At 31.5% G+C, this 19,919-nt stretch overlaps 1 protein-coding gene across 5 annotated transcripts in view; it reads right to left on the reverse strand.

Moving 5' to 3' along the window:
• The window catches only part of THEMIS (thymocyte selection associated), a 160,346-nt gene that overhangs the window by 90,050 nt on the left and 50,377 nt on the right, over positions 1-19,919 (reverse strand). For 3 of the 5 annotated variants that reach the window (XM_016157124.2, XM_036221581.1, XM_036221578.1), the window contains one exon: positions 4,267-4,725. In XM_016157124.2, coding sequence (XP_016012610.1) covers positions 4,267-4,725 — 459 coding nt within the window. Of the gene's footprint in view, positions 1-4,266; positions 4,726-10,833; positions 10,886-19,919 lie in introns of all 5 variants that reach the window. The other 2 variants (XM_036221583.1, XM_036221584.1) reach the window with 1 other exon arrangement.

Below are 19,919 nucleotides of genomic sequence, written 5' to 3' on the forward strand. Positions count from 1 at the left end.
CCCCGTATTCATATTTTAAAACCCTACCCCCTAATACGATGGTATTTGGAGATGGGGCCTTTGGGAGGTGATTGAAATTAGATGAAGTCATAAGAGTAGAGTCCTCATAAATGAGATTAATGACCGTATAAGAATTGTGAGAGAGCTTGCTTCCCCTGTCCATTCTTTACCATGTGAAGATACAATGAGAAGTCAGGAGTCTGCAACCAGGAAGAGGTTGCTCACCAAACTTAACTTTTCTGACACCCTACTCTCAGCTTTCCATCCTCTAGAAACATGAGAAACAAATTTCTGTTGTTTATAGCTACCCAATTATGGTATTTTTGTTATAGTAGCCTGAGCTGGCTAAGACAAGCACCGATGCAGTAGGTCTAGAGAGCAACAAATTCAATTTGGAGCATGAGGATGGAGGGTTCCAGGAGGAATACTTGCAGGAGTAAAAATATAGAAAAGGTAGATCTCTTCACACTTCGGTCTCTGTGGAAAACTGCATTTAGCTTTTTAAAAATAGAGTTGTCGAAGAATCATTCAAGACCTAGGAGAGGACTGAAAAAAACCAAGCATGAAGAAACAATAAGGTCATCATTATAGAAAGACAGAGTTATACAGGAATAAAATTATAGTCATTATACGCCACTTGATTCAGCAGTGAATTGTCACAATAAAAAAATACTAATGCTTAGCTATATCTTATCATAATGAGAGAATGTGAAAGGGGAAGGGAAAGTAGGAACGGAGAAGAATTAAATCTTCATCACCAAATGTGGAGTAGATAGTTGCTGTCTGAAGTCGATGACTTGAAAAATAGCAAAATCCTTGTTATTTGGAAATGCAAATGCAAATACAAGAAAGAAAGGAAAGAATATTTAAAGAAGTTACATCAGAATAGCAGAATGTGGGGGAAATTTGGGAATGATCAAGGGTACTATGTTTGCTGATAACTTTGTTATAAGTATTTTTACCACTATTTGATTTATTTGACTTTGATAAAAATTAGATTTTTAAAAATAAAATGAGAAAAAAACATAGTCTTTCAGAATACTAAAAGATCAATGTGCTTTTTCTGCTAACCATTTATCACCTATTATATAATATTTATATGCTGCCTTTCAGATATCTTTCTGCTTGTATGATTTCAGCTTTCTGCTTGTAAGCGAATTTGTATGTCATATACTTGAGAATAACTGTACCCCTAAAATTTGGAAGGCACTGAGTTTTTCTCCTAAAAGGAGATGTAGCTTTCCAACTCTTAAATTTTTAGTTGGGGAAGAAATAATTATCAATTTATATTTCAAAACTTAACATCATTAAAAGTTTTAACAATAAAGACTTTTGGCTTTTTGAAGTAACTTTAAATAGCTGAATCAATTATTCATTTGCAAATAATATGCATTTCATTCATTACACTAATATGAATTTTGTCTTCCTGTGAAAGGCACGAATTGATTTGTCTATGACTTATGAGACCAGTACTTAGAGGTCTTGAACAATTATTTCTAACTTTTCTAAAAAGACATAATTTTTAAAAAGTTATAAAATATATGTGAGAGTTAGAGGGGTTTTAGGCCTATGATGAAGATTATGACCAAGAATTTCCAGGAACAAATATTTCATTTGAATACTTTTTGCTGCTTTTCTAGTTTATGGAGCCTAAGTTCTCTCATTAATACCATATTGAAAACTAGCTCTAGGTGTAGAACACTTTTTATTCCCTCTTTTCTCTATTTACTTGCTATGTTCTCTTTTTAGCAATTTAATATTTCAAAACTTCCTATAATTCTCAATATTTTGTATCTTACTTTCCTCCCTAAAGTTTCTCAAAAACTTCCTATCCCTGGCTCAGACCTATTTTTTTTTTTTCTGTCATTTTAGAAAGAAAGAACTCCTGCCAAGAAGGGTTTGAACTATGCCTGACACTCAAGGCCATTGGAAAGCAACCTAGTAACATGGCCTTGACTTTAAGGCAGTTTGAATCTTTAATTTAAGAAAGAGTAACGTAAAACAAGACCAAAATTAATATAAAATGGAATAGTCTACACTTTAGAAGAAAAACACAACAAAATTGTGAAGAATTAGATAGTATGTGTTGAATACTCATCCTCTGTTTCCAGAGAATGTTTTGCAATCAGTGCACATACAGAACAGTCTCATAGAGCATCTGTCCCCAATTTGCTATACAATAACTAATGTTTAAAATAATCTCTAAGAAATTAAGGACGCAAAATAATTAAAATCAAAATTCAAATTTAATATTATTAAAGAAAGAAAATTGGACTATAACATTTGGGAAAGATTTTGTCTCAACCAAAGGCTTTCTTTAGGGATCTTGGTTAGCAGGAAACCATATTTAAGTCCACCTAAGCAATTCTCTTAAAATCCTCTGCTCTTCTGTCAATGTTTTATTTTTAATGAACTGCACCACCATTCAGCCAGTAGATCAAGCCAGGAGCCTTGGAGCAGGGTTGACTTTCTACCTCTTCCACTAGACCTCCAAATCCTGTTGGTTGTACTTTTTAAATAACTGTTAAAACCAATGTCTTTTCTGTCTGTACCTTTGAATTTACTATTGTATTAATCTCTCAGTACTCCACCTCACTACACTCCTCTGATCCTGTTCCTCTCAGCTGAAAAAAAAAAAACACTATTAATTTGCCCTTTAGACATATGTTAACCCCATAGCATATATTTTAAGATCCTCCATGACTAATTCAACCTCTCCCATTACATGATTTGGCATTGTCTCAACCTGCCTTCTCTTCTCTTTCTTCATACCCTGTGCACTGCAGCTCCAATCTCTTGCTTATCTGCTTTACCACAAGCTGCTAGCACTTCCTCCAAAGTCCTCCCCTCCTCCCTTGCCTATTCATCCACTCTTCAGGTCTTAGTTTAAATGCTATTTCCTCAGAGAAGCCTTTCTTGATTCCTAATCTAAATTCATTAAATGTTGTAACCACCTCATTCATAGACAGGTTCTGGACTGGCTGGTCTTCATTTACAGCTATGTGACAGGAAATGCCAATGGTTTTAGAAAATTAACAAACTTTAAAATGATAAAATGTTATCTATTATTTATGAAAACTGAGAAAAACTCAATTTTTAATTTTGATTGCACATTTTGGGATAGCTAACAAAACACTAATGTGAAGAATATAATTGTCTGTGACCTTAATTTTTTTCATTTTAAAAATAATTATGCCATGGCATCAATTTTTTGTAGTATTAAAAAAATCACTACTTATACTGTTAGTTCAAATGAGTTAATCAATTCCTGGTTAAATATTTGTATTTAACAAAATTTAATATGTAGTTCTAAAACATATCGAAAGGTTCACATCAATTTTTTCTTACTTGTATAAGTGACCAACGATATTAATGAGAGTAGAGGTACATAAAATTTGAGAGGGCGATACACTTTGACAAAATATTTTTATATACTGCTTTATGTTCTCAAGTGTATTATATAAAGTACCAAAATGAACCTTATTTTATTCTCAAAACAACTCCAAGAGGCAGCCAAAAGGGATATCATCACCCCCTTTAAATGGACTCACTCAAATCTTCAACTTATTGTTATCAATCCAGAGTTAAAATCTAGGACTTTTGACTGCAGGTTCAGAGCTCTTTCTCCAAACTTGCCCTGATTATGTGCCTAATCTTGAAAATTCAAGATATTAATTCCTTTATGGTAATGATGTTCTCCAGCTTTTCTTACTTTAAAATACATAATCCTCTGAAGAATACATATTTAAACACACTGACATGAGAATCAATTTGTCACACCATTTCTCTTAAGTCAGAGAGACTTCCAGCTAACAGAGATCTGTGACCAATAATGGTGGCCAAAAAAAAGGTTGTCACAAAAATAGGAGTAAGAAACACATTAAGGAAACTTCATTTTAACCTCTTTGTTGACTATCTCCATACAAGAAAGCCTCTTTCTAACCAAACACATTATTTTAAAAAGTAGCTGTTTTTTCTGACCATGTTTAACTAGCAGTGAGGGTTTTAATCTGTTTTTATGAGACAGTTACAGCACCTTACACTTGGATAGTACCACATAATTTAATTTATATGTTTATATACATTATTCAATTTGATCCTTGCAACAAATATGTGCTTTGATTATTTATAGATGATACTCTTAACTCTCAGAAAGCTTAATGGGCAAATGGGGGACAGAGTCCCATTCTTTAAACTGTAAAGTCTTCCTTTCCCAAATCCCACAATGCTCTTGCTCATACAGTATCATTCTTAGTGGATACTTACATTTCATCACACCTTGAATTTCATAAACAGGTTTCAGAATCAGGGCACCATAAAAGCCTTTAGGGAAGGGATTCTTTAAATCCCACTTATTTGAAAAATCTGTAAGTTTCACAGTTCGTGTTCGGTTCTTGGGGATCTTCCATTCGACAATCTCCTTTAGGGTATAAATATGTTCGTCTTCACACTCATAGAATTCTCCTTCTTGTGACAAAGGCAAAGTAAATGAGTGGTTTTGATGATTCCTTACCACTCCACAGTTCACCAATATTTCTCCATTGATCTCTTCAACTGAGTTGAGCATGATTTGCTCACCCTGCTTTACAATGAGATTCTCTACTTTTATATCCTTCTCATGATAGAAGCAAGGATGCCCTAGTCTACTTGATCCAATGTGAGTAGTCCTTGTAATTTCTTCCATAGTAAGGTATGGAGTTTTATCAGCCACAATCTTGAAAAGACCTAAGAACAGAAGTGTATAAATTACAGAGAGTTCTTACAATGAAAGTTCTCCCAATAAAATCACAATGAGGGAGTTATAAGACAAATACAATGTAGCTTTTGAAAGTAATGCGCCTTTTTAAAGATCAGAAATACTTGTTTTTTTTTAAATTAAATTTACTGAGGCAACGTTGGTTAATACAATTATATTGGTTTCAAGTGTACAATTCTATCATACACCATCTGTAGATTTATTGTTTGTTCACCAACCAAAGTTAATTCTCTTTCTGTCACCATATTTTTAACACTCTTTACCCTTTCCGACCTCCCCGCCACCTGTTTTTCCCTCTGGTAACCACCATACTGTTGTCTATGAGTTTTTGTTTGTTTGTTTTATTTGCTCATTACTTTCAGTTTTATACCTCACATATGAGTGAAATCATACGTTTCTTGATTTTTTTTGATCTGACTTATTTTGCTTAGCGCGATATTTTCATATATAATGGAATACTACTCAGCCATAAGAAAAGATCAAATACTGACATTTGGATCTTGAGAAATACTTGCTTTAATTCGGAATTTTTCTACAAAAATATTAATGTATTGTCTGTAGATTACTAGATCATCAGACCTAGGCAACATAAGTAGAGACAGGAAAAATAATACCTTGAAAGAGAAAAGGCCCTGTTCTTGAAAATGGGAACTCTGTATGAGACACTGATTGTCCAATCTTGAGCAAGGCATTGATTCTCCCAAGATCGCATTTTTTATTTTTATTTTTTAAATGAGAGGATTGGATTAGATCATGTTTCTATAAATATAATCTTGGGACATATCAAAATCAAAAGATATTCCAGAAGGAAACTGTTTCATGGGTAAATAAATAATTGCAAAACAATATACATAGAATTAGATAATGGTGCTGGTTGTACAACATTGTGACTGTACTTAGAAACAGTGACTGGCATACTTAAAAAATGGTAAATTTTATGTTATGTACATTTTACCCTAATGAAAATATTTACAAATTTCCAATTAATTTAAGATTTCTCAGAAATTTTAGATATACTATGACTCGTAAAAAGGGAATATAACATGCAAAAATTTTTAAAATTTCTTTGATTAAAGTACTCTTGGGAAAACATCCATTAATCAATCACAACATAATACACCATGATATATTAGTGCTCCACATAACTCTCCTTGGAAAATGCCAGGTTAGGTATTTCTAAAATGACAACTCTTGATTACATATCATTCTTTCTTCTCATTACTTTTCTTATCTTGTCATTTTCACTATTTAAATTTTTTTCCTCTAGTACCATTGGAATAGTCAATAATACAATAAATCTTTACTATTTATGATAGCCCTTTTTTCTGCTTGTATGCTTAAGTGTTTAAGTTCAGCTTTCTTTGAATTATTTTGCTTTTATTTTATGGGCACACCTGGTTTGTAGCACTTTCAGAAATTTGTTGAATAAGTTTTAATACATTTGAGAGAAAACAAGAATTAAGAAAAAATTACAGAATTGCTTTCTTAATCCCAAATTAATGACAATATTGTATACTAGCATGTACTTAAAAGGCAGCGTATTTAAAAAAAAAACTTACTAGAATGATATAGCTTAGAAAAGTCATTTATTAGTTTATTAAACATCAGCATTTCAACCAAATTTATCTATATATCAAATCATTATTAACCAAGTTATAATGCCTGTTAGGTATATTTTACTGTACTGTACAAAGATTTATGGTTAGTTATTTTTGTAATCAATTTTTGCTCAAACAAAAAATATAAGATTTTTTGGTTATTTTTAGCTATAAACTTTCTGAAAAAATGTGGGTGATGAAATCTTGGCAAGGAATGAGTAAGGTAGCATGTGCAATCTGTCCTGAAAACCTTTAGAAATTGAATAGTGTTCATCCATTGCATCACAGTATACTTAAGACAGCAAGGCAGAGAAACATTTATTTTGAAAGAACTTATTTCATTACGTCTTGTATCAGGGAAAATCCAATAAAATACTATTCTTGAACTCTTCACAGTAAATAAATTTGTGTGTTTGCGCACACATGTTAGCACACACCTGCATGCACACACTTTTTTAATATCATTTATCTGTGTGAAGATTTATTTCTGAGTCCATAATCATTATCAGAGTATAGCAAGTTCATCAGCTTTTGTGACATAAGTTTAAAAAAATAGCTGCCCAGAATCTCATAAATGGTAAAGACTTTTTTTTTTTCCTCCTATCCTAGCTATATTGATGATGCGAATCACAGAAAATTAATTTGGCATTTTCTTTCCTGGAGAATTGAGTTCACCTAAGGTAATGACAAACCTAAAGTGTTATGAAGTAAAAAAAAATCCTGAAACTCTAAGGGCCACCATTATTTCAAGTTAATCACACACTTCAGAACTGTCTTGTTGGGTGTCTCTATTTCAAGAAAAATCTATTTATAATTCTGTGTGTTTTCCCTTAGAAAATGATTAAGTACACAGTTTAGCATACTAAGTGGCAGAGTACAGAAAAAATGTCTGAGTAACTGATTTTTTTATATACTACTATATCCAAATTCCCTTCTTATAAATAGCCAGTTAATATCATATAAACTAAGACAAGCTTATATATATATGATAGATAGATGATAGATAGATAGATAGATAGATAGATAGATAGATAGATAGATGATAGGTAGATAGATAGATAGATAGATAGATAGATAGATAATAGGTAGATAGATGATAGATGATAGATAGATAGTTAGATATTTGTAGATAAATATCAAATATATTTGCATGCGCACATATGTGATGTCATAAAGGAACTTTATGAAGTAAAGTAAGTAAAAAACAAAAATAGATTTATGTTTCCATATTTAATTGCTACTTATTACAATGGATATTATTACTAAGTTAGGAGAAATTATTCACAAAAAGCATGTCACTTAAAAAACAAAAATTATGAGAAAATGCAATAAACTGACCTGTTGAAAATTAGTCAACAACTGAATTTAATCTTTAAGATATTGTTCCTGAATATTAGATTTTTAGAAAGTTTTAACTAATTCTTAATGATCTACAATCATTGTAATTAATAGTAATAGCAACAAATGAAATTTGTTTAGAAATTTACAAGTTTGAATGATTTTTTAGATATACATCATTTATTCTCACAATATGCTTATAAGGACAATAAAACAAATACTACTAAGGGATATGAAAGTGGTTGTGATTTTCATAGTCTGGCTCTACAATCTCAAATCAGACCTTTGACATCCAAGTCTCACACTCTTGCCACCACACCAGGCTGCTTCCCTGTTACATGTGTGACTTATAAAGACATTGCTTATGAAAACATGTTTGTTTCAGTTCACAAAATATGTATATGCATCTCATGAGCTGGCCCTCTCTTTGCATGGATCAGCCTTTTTAAACCCTCTAGTGAGAAGAATAAGAATAATTTTCTGATTCATTGTGCAGAATTTGTTCTCATCAGATTTTTTTCTACATTTTCCTCTTTCTATCTCATTAATTCCCACCAAAATAAGGACTAATTTTAAAAACTAAATTTTCCAACTGTGTATCACAATACTATTTAATATACATAGTATAAGATCATTGTGAAGAGTTTACAATTTTTTCCCTAGTCTAATCTTTAGCTGGCTTTTCCCGCTGCAACCAAATATATTTCCTCCATCTTTGAAAAAAGGTATCTTGGTGTGAACTTTACCTACAAATTCTCATCTTCCTCTCATATCATTAAAATTAGAATTCTTAAAATATTTGTAAATTACAATGTGTATATCATACATATGTCATATGTCATATATCATATGTATGATATAATTTAGTTTTTAAAATATCAATATGAGCGGGTAGCTCCATAGTGTAGCAGTTAGCACATCTGCTTTGCACACAGAAGGTCTTGGGTTTGTGCCCCAGGTGGAGCCACGGACCATACCCCTGGTGCACCAGGCCCCGGGTGCATGCCCCAAGCATAAGCCCTGAGCATGTGGGAGGTGATGCCCTGCCTTCAGAGATCAGTCCTTTAAGGGGAAATGTCAACATCCATGGGTCAGGGGTGAAAGTGGTGGGGGGAATTAAAGAGGGAAAAAAATAATAATAATAAAAATAGAAATATGAGGTCGCTAGAAATAAAGTACAAACATTTCACAGATAGGTACATGAAGGTTTGAAGAGATGCCATAAATTCCCTAGCATCACATAGTTAATAAGAGACAGAGTACGTTTTTGTGTCTCTAAAGCTCAAGTGCTTCACCACAGAGTTACACATTTCAACCTTTTATTATTATCGCAAATCATACATTGCTTATCCAGATTTTTATTAGCTTATGGGGATGGGTCTGAGGTGGGTGTTTACTCTGCTTCTGGATGCAGAAAGACTTAAAACTTTTAAAATCTGAAGACATAAAAAAGTGAACTTCACTGATATTTCAGACATTGAGGGCACTCGTCTCATCTGTTTGTATGTCAGATGGCCACATGTCTGTAGGTACAGGAGAGGCCTCTGAGGAGCGCTGAGAACTATACAAAGTGAAGGTGTTGACAGTGCTGCACATACCAGTTCATGTACTGTCAGCGTGCTGCGGGTTAGCTGTCCATATTTAAGTAGATTTCTAGAACATACTATCATAGTTTTTACATAAAGTAACCAACAAAAAATGGAGAAGTGACCTTAAACACTTCCTGCAAGCAAACCATGTATTGAAATTAAAACTAATATAAACATAAGAATGACAAAAAACAGCAAAGCTGACATTTCTATTTCCACTCAAGCTTTTCTTCAGTCATATTATAAGATTAAATGACACTCAAATCTAATAAAAAATGAAAAGTTGCTGAAATTTCTTTAACACAAATTTATCAAAATATGAATTTAAATCTATTATCATTATAAAGAAACTTGCCCTTGAGATATAGGTAATGATACATCAAAATCACACTCACGATTTTAAATAAATACACATATATTTGGGATACATGTTCAAAAATTTCTAATGCACTGAGATATGTAAAGATTTTGAGACAAATGACTGCTGCATATTTCTGATCATGTGTCTTGTCTCTCTGCCAATAAAGCAAAGTATTATTTTTGTATGTGCTTCTCTTATTTTTGTATGTGCTTCTTATTTTTGTATATGCTTCTTCCTTTTATTTTTGTATGTGCTTCTTCCTTTTAAACTGCGCTGTTTGTTCTGAAATCAAATTTCTAAACATCCTTGTTAATTTATTCTTGCCTCTATAGATTTCTCATTTCACATGCTTTTTTTTGGCTTTTCTACCACTGTTACATTCCCAAGGTGATTCTTAGGTCAGCATATCCTACAAAATTATCTTCAAGACTACCCCAAATCCAATATTTTCACTAGAAATTCTAGCTCAAGCATCTCTGTTGAACTTCAGATTCAGATTCAGATTAAAATTATGTACATGAAATATCCTAACAAAGCAAAGACTCAAAATCCTTGAACGAAATATTGAAATATACAATCATAATGTTCAAACCGTGAGTCAATTTCTCAGAGTCAATTATTGGATTATTGAACATCATCAACTAATGAATAATGCTAATAATCTTTGCAGAAAAGTCTCCAAGAGCAGAAACAAAGAATATGAAAGAAGTCAACGTTTGTGGTAAGAAAATTTTGCATGGTAATTTAATTGAATATTTGGGAAGGGAGAAGAGATACCCAAGATGATAATCAAGTTTGTTAAATGTTAAATGAGACTAAATGAAGATGTAGAATTGTTATGTTTTAATGTCTCTACAGTTAAAATAAAGTTGGAATTGTCTATAATAGCTATTAGAGAGTTTTTAATAACTTTTACCTGGAAACGAAAAGGATAAATAATATAATCTATCAATTTATTTTTACTTCTTTCAGTCAATTACTGCATTAAAAGAAAAAGACCTCTTTTCTCAAATAACATTTAAACTTCTTGGAAGGAGTGGCGATGCAATCAATATCTAACACATATGAGATGTTTAACAACAAATAATTTATACTAATAATGTTAGGTCTTAAAATCAAATGATTTAACTCAATATCTATTCCTGAATCTTTATTATAATCATAGATTATTGATAAAGTTGTCATACATACTTGTTCATGTTAAAGCTTTTTCTCTCCCAAGCAGTGATAATGAGTAATAAACCTAGGATGAGGAGAAAGAATGTGAGAAATTCTTCTTCTCATAAACCTTGGTAAGATCACAACTCCCTGGACTCATTCTGCAGAGCACTTGGGTTATGGGAAGACTCACAGAGGCATCAGGACTGGAAAGAAACCTTACAAAACCTTAGTCACACCAAATCTCCCACTAGGCTTTGTTAGAAAGACCTTCAAAATACCCCACATTTACTATTCCTGGCCCTAGGTGACTTTGGGCAATGGAATTTTCAGGGCCAGTGGCACATAGCTATCTCGGCAGTAAAGTGTATAAAGTGTAAGGGGTAAAAGTGTGAATCATTGATTCGGACAGCCTAGGCTTAATTCAGGCCTCAGGCCTTTCCTCACTGTGTAAACCTGAGAACTTAACTCTCAGAGCTACAGTTTCCTTTTCCGTAAAGTGGAGAAAATTATATCACCTATCTCATAAAATAATTGTGATAATTAAATAAGTTAATACCTATGATACACCTTTATGATACTTCATACTTAGCATGCACCAAAAAAGCAAAACACAAAAAATAATGGTTATTTCTCCTAATTTTTTATTAATTCTCCTAAGCCATTGCAGGATGATTATAAGGTCAGAGAGATTAATGTTTATGGTGCCAAAGAAGTATTCCAGACGGGATCAAATTAGATAAGACAAAATATGTAGAATCACAATTCATCATCTGACGCAGATGGAGCAAAAACTCTTAGCAATAATAACTTCCACGGATTTTGCTAGAGTGTTTGAATATGGAAATGAGCTTCAGGTGACTTCTGTAGATGGAATGCCTTTGAGAAAACATTTCCAGTTTGCTTTGAAGAATTTGTCTGATCCCATGTTTTGATAAATTGCTTAGAATTTAGCCACCATAATTTTATGCCCATAATAAGCAGATTATTGGGAGACTTAAGCACTTCTTAAATAAAAATATTGTTCTGCTCATAGTTATTAACAAGGTATACATTATACACAGTTGTTGAAATTCCCTTGAACAAAAGAAGCAGCAAAATGCCAAGGCATTTTTGAAAATGTGTTTATGCATGGCTCTGAAAGGTAGTTGAGGCCAACTGAGGGAGGAGTATCCCTCCTTCTATTTTAATGATCTTAATTTTGCTAATGGAATGTTAGTGGAAAGAGTTTGGGAGCCATGTGGTGCTGATGGCGTTGTTCAGTATTGATGTTGCCTGAAAATTAAATGTACCTAAGTAGCCACCTGTTTATGCTTACGATTATGTAAAGCCCCATATGTTTCCCCCTCTACACATGGGAGGTAAATACTGAAAAAATTATTCTGGTGTGAAGGGTGAAAACAGCAGCAATTCTTCTATAACTGTCACATATGCTGCAGCGTTTCTTTTAATGTGCTTTCTCTGACTTATTTGCTGATTTTTACCATGCAGTGTTCAAAAAATATGTTACCCATGGTTATACAAAAACAATTAAAAATCAGTTCACATTAAATTCGAATTAGAAAGAGATGTAATTTTTCAATATAGCCATAATTTTTAAATGAATTCCAGAGCTTATGATTTAAATAGATTTGATTTGCACGATAAAGAAAACTGAATTTTTTTCTAAATTCACCAGCATACAAAAAGGAATATTTTCTTCTTAAAGATATTTTTGATTGCAAATTTCTAAGTAACACAAAACTAACTCAAATAACATGAATTTGAAAATCCCACCTATAATCAGTTGCTCTTCAACTAGCTTGCCCACCATGATGCCCATGGATTTGTTCTGGAAAGCAGCTTGCTGGACTCCATACCAATATGACCTCGTACCTGGTCAGCAAGGGTTCCTGAGCAGTTTTAGGATGATGAATTTCCTTAGAGCACTGGGGTGTCTGGCACAGGTAATGCCTGTGGAACTGCCTCGGACTATTCTGAGATTGGCTCAGACGGGAGCTCATCGGAAAAAAACCAGCGACACTGGACTTGCTATTGTTGAGTACTTTAAGTACTGAAGATAAATGAGTGGCCATTTTATATGATTTGTATCTCATCGAGAAGGGTTTAAATATCACCTGTTTAGCAGCCTAGACACGACAGTCCTGATTTCTCATTAAAGTATTTGCAAAACCACACAGACAGAATATGATGGAAAAAGATGAAAACTTTACACACCATCAAAAACTAAGAAACATAGACCAATCGCCCCCAAAAGACTGAAGAATTTACTTTCAGAATAAGGAAGATAGAGCTGAAATAAGAACATTAAAGGCCTACCCGTGTTGAGTCTCATGAAACAGAGTAGCCCCTCTTAATTTTTTAAAGATAATAAGAAAAAATAAATAAAAAGAACTAAAATCACTGAGCACTTTCTATAGGCCAAAGTTTATAGTAAGGACTTAATGATCACCTCATTTTACTTATTTAACTCTTGGAAGAATTTTAAGAAATGAATAGTATTTATATTTTCCCAACTTTATTGATAAGAAAATTAATTAACTCAGGCATAAGAAAATACATCAAGGAGATCACCCAGTTTTTTAAATTCTGACATTTTTTTCCATTTCGACATATACCTACACAGAGATAGAAATGCTTTAAAACTATATCATATATATTCATCTGAATACCACTTGTTTCATTTAACATTAAACTATGATTAAATCTCATGTTTAAAATTATTTTTGACAAGGAGGATTTTTAATAGCTAGCTGTATAATATGTTTTAAGAGATGTATCATAACTTATTTTTTCCCACATGATTAGGCATTTAAATTGATTCTATTACTTTTCTAGTATAAATAATTTTAAGATGGTCATTTCCTTAGAATTTATTCTAATAAGTGGAACTACTAAGTAAAAGGCCCTTTTCTCAGCAGAATACTGGTTTCAGGAAGGCAGGGACTAAGACATAAGTTTATTTGTCATCACTTGTTACCCCTGTGCATGCACAAAATAAATATTTGCCAAATGCCTGGCAGATGGCTCTTGAAATATGTCAACTTTATTTTCAGAAAAGTTATAACATTCTATATACTCTTCAGTTGGGTTTGACAGTGACCACTTGACAATACCTTTTTCAACTTTATTATAATCATAAAAGTTCAGCTAATAAATATGTGGAAATGTTGTCATTATCATTTTAATTTACATTAATGAATCCAAACTAATTTCCGTGTGATAACAAGCCATCTAAATTTCTTCTGTCCTTTATTCATTTCCCAGTTAGTGTTTGAGACTATCCAATTGATTTTTTTTTTGTTTTTCATTTTAGTGATATCTAGTCTTTTTCAAATTGTGTCATTTTGCTGTTAAAACGTTCTTCCTGTTTTTATTTTTCTGATGTACAGAAAGTTTCATTTTATGTAATTAAATATATTGATTTTTTATGTTTTTAAATTATATTTAAAATCTAAAAGTTGTTTTAAATACAAACAAAAATAGTTTTACTTAAAATGTAACTTTTTCTTCTACTACGAATTTCTTTTGTGAAGTGGTGTAAGCCTGATGATCCAATTTTGTCTACTCTTTTCTAAATTGATAACTGTACTGTAATGTTTTACTAAATAATTATTCCTTTAAACCTAGATGTGTTGTACCAACTTTATCAAACAGAAAATAATAGTTTATATTAAAGTCTACTTCAGAGCTGTAAACAAAAGCTTAAGTTCAGGAGCACTTGAGTCAAATTCAAAGCATTGCTCTATAACAACTAGTATCACTATTATTATCATCAATCTAGCTTTTGATTTTCTGTAACATTCAGTATAATTTATTCTAACTCTGTAATAAGTTTTAATATTGGCAGGACAAGCACTCCCTTATTGTTCTGTTTTTTAAATCTTTGCTTGAATACGTTCACTTGTTATTCTCATAAATGAACTTTAGAATTACTTTCAAAGAGTCAATATAATAATAATTACGATTACAGTATGAGAATTAGGTTTATCATTGTGTTAATCTCTCAAACTAATTTATGGACAATTGATATTTATACAATATTCAGTTTTCTGATGCAAGCATTTAAAATGTATTTTTGTTTATTCTTAATAAACAAGTAAGCTCTTATAATATGTTTAAGTAAATAAGAAAATAAATGGGTTAAAGTTTTATAATATTTCTATTAAGCCTAGTTCTGTGCTTTTTTATTGCAATTTAATAATATATTTTTATATTCTAAATGGTTATAAATTAAAAGTTATGACTACATATATTCTATATAAATATTTGTTTATGTGTATATTTTATTTATATACTCTATATATTTACTTATATTTTTTTATCATGTCATCTTACTAAAACTCATTATTTATTCTAACAAATCTTAAATTTTTGTTTCATTTGATTCCATTGGTTTCTCTAGATAATCTTACTGCAAATAATGATTATCACCCCATTTCTAAAATCTTTCGAACTCATTTGTTTCTAGCCATATCTTCTTACTCAAAGTTATAGAATGGTGTTAAATAAGAGTGAAAACAAACACCCTTACAAGAACCATGCTTCTTTTGCATGACTCACTGTGCACACCTCACTCTACAGACAGCACTGCTGATTGTAACCTTCTGCCACCTTATGTCAGGCCCTGTCATTTCCTAGGATCATGAAGGTTTTCAAGTTCATATTGCTTAAAAACTGAGACAGAAATACTAAAAGATCATTGAATTATATACTTTAAAAAGCTGAATTTTATGCTATGTAAATTACAATTCAATAAAGCTGTTAACTTTTTTTAAAATGTGAGAAGGAAGGGATGGACAGTTAAGTAACAGCTTTAGAAAAACCAGATTGACCTTCTCATTAGTTCCTTAGTTCCTAGTGGGGTAGAGATATAAAATGGCAGAGCATTCATGGAATGTGATTTGGCAATATGCTTCAAAAGCTTTCAAAACATTTTTACATCTGAAGTCATAATTTTGTGTATATGAAAATACTTTAGTAATCAGAAATACAGTTGCAACTTCAGTTAAAAGGCTGCTCATTGTAGCACAAATTGCATAAAATGACCATATTCAGGATAGCTTTAATAAATTATGATATATCTATATGAGGAACTATAATATAAAAATATAATATAAAAAATGAAAGTCACTTTTTAAATAATATTTAATAACATAGGCAAATCCTTGGAAATAAGCCTGTTTCCCATTATATTAAAATACATGTCTGTTTGTGTGTACTATGTACTGGAAAATAATGGAAGGAAATGTAATAAGATTATAGAGAGCTTTAATTTACTTTTTTGCATTTTCTTCCATTTTCTAATTTTCTACAAGATTATGTGATTTTGTAAAATTGAAAAAAATCAATACATTTTATAACTTTAAAAGTTATGTTCCTTATGTTCATACTAAAACCTGCACATGGATGCTTATAGCAACTTTATTGATAATGGAATATTATTCATTTCTAAAAAGAAACAAGCTATCAAGTCACAAAAAGATATGTTATTAAGTGAACAAAGCCATTCTGAAAAGGCTACATTATGATTTCAACTATATGACATTTTGGAAAAGGCAAAACTATGAAAACAATAAAAAGATCAAAGAATATCAAGGAGGAAGGATGAACAGGCAGAGCAGAGGACTTTTTAGTGCAGTAAAAATATTCTACTTAGTTCTTTAGTTCCTTGACTCTCTTAACTGGACTTTGATAAAGTACATATTACCGTATTTATGTATCGGTGATTTAGAGGTTGTGCCATTGGGAAAAAGCCTTTATTTTTTAAGAGCAGTTTTAGGATCACAGTAAAATTGAGTGAAAAATACAGAGATTTTTCCATGTATCTGCTGCCTCTACATATGCATAGTCTCCTTCATTATCAGAATCCCCCGCCAGAGTAGTACACTTGCTACAACGGATAAACTACCTTGACACATCATAATCAAAGTTCATGGTTTATATAATGGTTTACTCTTTTTGCACATTATGTGGGTTTAGACAAATGTGTAAAGACATGCATCCATCATTATGGTATTACAGAGTATGGTTCCTGCACAGTGTAGTGTTGAGGTAATACCATAAAGAACTGTAGAGGAATTGTACATGTAGGAAATGGAAAAGGTAAAAACAAAAACTAATAAAATAGATTTTTAGAAGAGGTACATAAAATACTAATACTATAAAAACTTATAGAAAAGTGTCAGTGTAGACACTTTTTGACAGAATTCTGGTCTAAGGCTAAGATGTACATAAATGGAGGAAAAAAATATTTTGACCTAGAACTGCAAACTCTATTTGTCTTCCAGATAATATACATTTTAGTTAGCAAAAGACTGAGAATTTAAAGAAACTATCTAATCATATACTAGAGTAGAAGAAAAGGTAGAGTAAAAAAAAAAAATTGGAACTGAAAATTAGTGGAAAAGCCTGAATTTCTTGTGCATTCAGATTGTTTCAAATTGTCTTTCATAGTATATCCAGAATATCTCTTTTTGTCAAGGACAATATTTTGTGTAATAGACATAGATAAATTTATTTTTCTTAAGAGAGCACAGTGGGGAAGAGATGCCTTAAGAGAAGTTGACCCAGAAAATTTGGAAGAATAGCCCATGATTCCTCGAATAGCAAATTATCCAAAGGCAGGGAGCCTATTTAGGGCCTCTCTGAATCTGTTTCTTCATAGCATCCGGATGGAAAAATAGAAGCAAATTCTGCCTTATATTTTGCTTTCTTTAACTAAAGTCCTTTGAAAAATTGGAGATAAAAAGATTATTCACTATAAACTTATTAAAGATATTTTAAATATTTTTTACATAAAAATTTTCCTATCAAGTAATTTCTAAAAGAAATTTAGAAACTGATATTTTAATCAAATAAAAAAATAGATACAATCATAAAATGGATAAATATAAAAGATTTATTCATTTTGATGATAGATGAAATATAGAATGAATAACCATTGAATGCGATATGGTGTTTTTATTAATTAAGTATATAGTTTCCCAAATAAAACAATGTGGAAATTTATTACAAAAATGTTAATGTATTAGATATTTTGGTGCAGAGGCACAAAGGAGCAGGTTTCATAAATTTTAGTAATTTAACCTGAATCAATTTCTTGAAAAATAATTATATTATTAATCTAATTTTTGCCATATTTTACTCTAAATACTTTCCTGTGTTTTTCATATTTATAATTGAAATGATTTAGAAAAGAGTCTTACTGTTACGGGAAATGAATTTGTTGGTAGATAATTGTCCAGGATATTTCTGCATGATTTGGAGGCAACAGATTTATTTCCTGACCAATATAGACATGATAAAGAGTATCTCCCTCCTGAGAGACATTCTAGAATAGTAAAATCTACTCCCTCTCCCCAAAGATTTTAATATATTCCAGAGTAATAAAGACAATGTTTTTCTTCAGAGCAAAGATTGGCAGGTTTGCCAAGCAGTCCCTTCTACATTTGGGATTTCCTTAACTTAGTGTTCTTCCTGGCCCTGCTCTATATCAGACTCTGGGATGTGGGGTCCAAGGGGAAACACTAAGGCATAAACTCATGCTGCCTGCTGTGCCATTAGAAATAAATTGCTATACTCGTGTGGGCTCATTGTTTCATTACTGATTGTTTCATTACTGACCATTTTCATTTCTGAAAGTATGACAAGTCAGCTTGACAGCTATGTGGCTACTTAGGGATAGCTTGGCCACCTGACAGATAAAATCCATTTAACCATTTCTCTGGTAGAAATTAAGTAGGAAGCGCTGCCTGAAGTTTTTCTTTAAAACGTGATTTAAATTCATTAAATATATAAAATAAATTTTATATTTTGTGAATTTTTAAAGTTATCTAAAAACTCCCATTTTATGTTAAGAGTGGCATTAGTTTAGATCTCTTTAAATATTACGATGCTTACTGTATATAACAAAAAAATGAGAAAGGTTGCCACATATCTACAAGATCTATAGCTCTTTATTATAACACTGATTTTGGCTTACAAAGGACATCTCACTCTTTTTCTATATTTAAGTAAGAAGTGCACAGACTCCAGAACCATGCTGTTTAGATTTATATTGGTGCTCTCCATTGCAGTACCACAACTGGAGGCACTGTATTGAGCGTTTAAAGGGTGGCTACTTGAAATTTGCATAGCTGGAAATGAGATGTGCTATAAGTGGAAAACACATGCCACATTTTAAAGACTTAGCATGAGAACAATGTAAAATATCTCAATAAATTATGTATTGATTAGATGTTAAAAGGATATTTTAGATGTACCTTTTATATAAAATATATTATTAAAATTAACTTCATATCTGTTTTTTTTTTTAACTTGTTTTTTTTCTATCTGTGCCTGCTGGCCTCTAAGATTGCCCCAAGTGATTCCACTTCCTAGTAGTCACACCCTTGTTCAGTCTCCTCCAAGACTGTACCAGCATTTGTTTGTATGATCAAAACAATACAGTTATATATTGCTTAATGATAGGGGATACATTCGGAGAAATGCATCATTAGGTGATTTCATCATTGTGGGAAAATCACAGAATGCACTTATACAAACCCAAATGGCATAGCCGATTACACACATAGGCTATATGGCATAGTCTATTGCTCCTAGGCTACAAACCAATATGGCATATTACTGCACTGAATATTGTAGGTAGTTGCAATAAAATGGTTAGTATTTGTGTGTCTAAACATGTCCTCAACATAGAAAAGATACAGTAAAAATATGGTATGAAAGATAAAAAGTTGTACTCTTCTATAGGGCATTTATCATGAATGGAGCTTGCAGGATTAGAAGTTCTGGGTAATTAAGTGAGCGAGTGGTGAGTAAATGTGAAATATTACTGCACACTGCTATAGATGTTATAAACACTGTACACTTAGGCTATACTAAATTTATTTAAAATTTTTTTCTTCAGTAATAAATTAACCTTACCTAACTATAAGTTTTTACTTTATAAAATTTTTAATTATTTGACTTTTTTGTAATAACAGCTTAAAACACAAACACATTGTATTGCCATATAAAAATTTTTCTTTATAGCCTTTTTCTATATTATTTAAAAATTATTTTTTTACTTTTTAAACTTTGTTGTTAAAAACTAAGACACAAACACACACATAAAC

Source organism: Rousettus aegyptiacus, unplaced genomic scaffold, assembly GCF_014176215.1.
Source record: "Rousettus aegyptiacus isolate mRouAeg1 unplaced genomic scaffold, mRouAeg1.p scaffold_m13_p_1, whole genome shotgun sequence".
In the NCBI taxonomy this organism is placed as follows: Eukaryota; Metazoa; Chordata; class Mammalia; order Chiroptera; family Pteropodidae; genus Rousettus; species Rousettus aegyptiacus.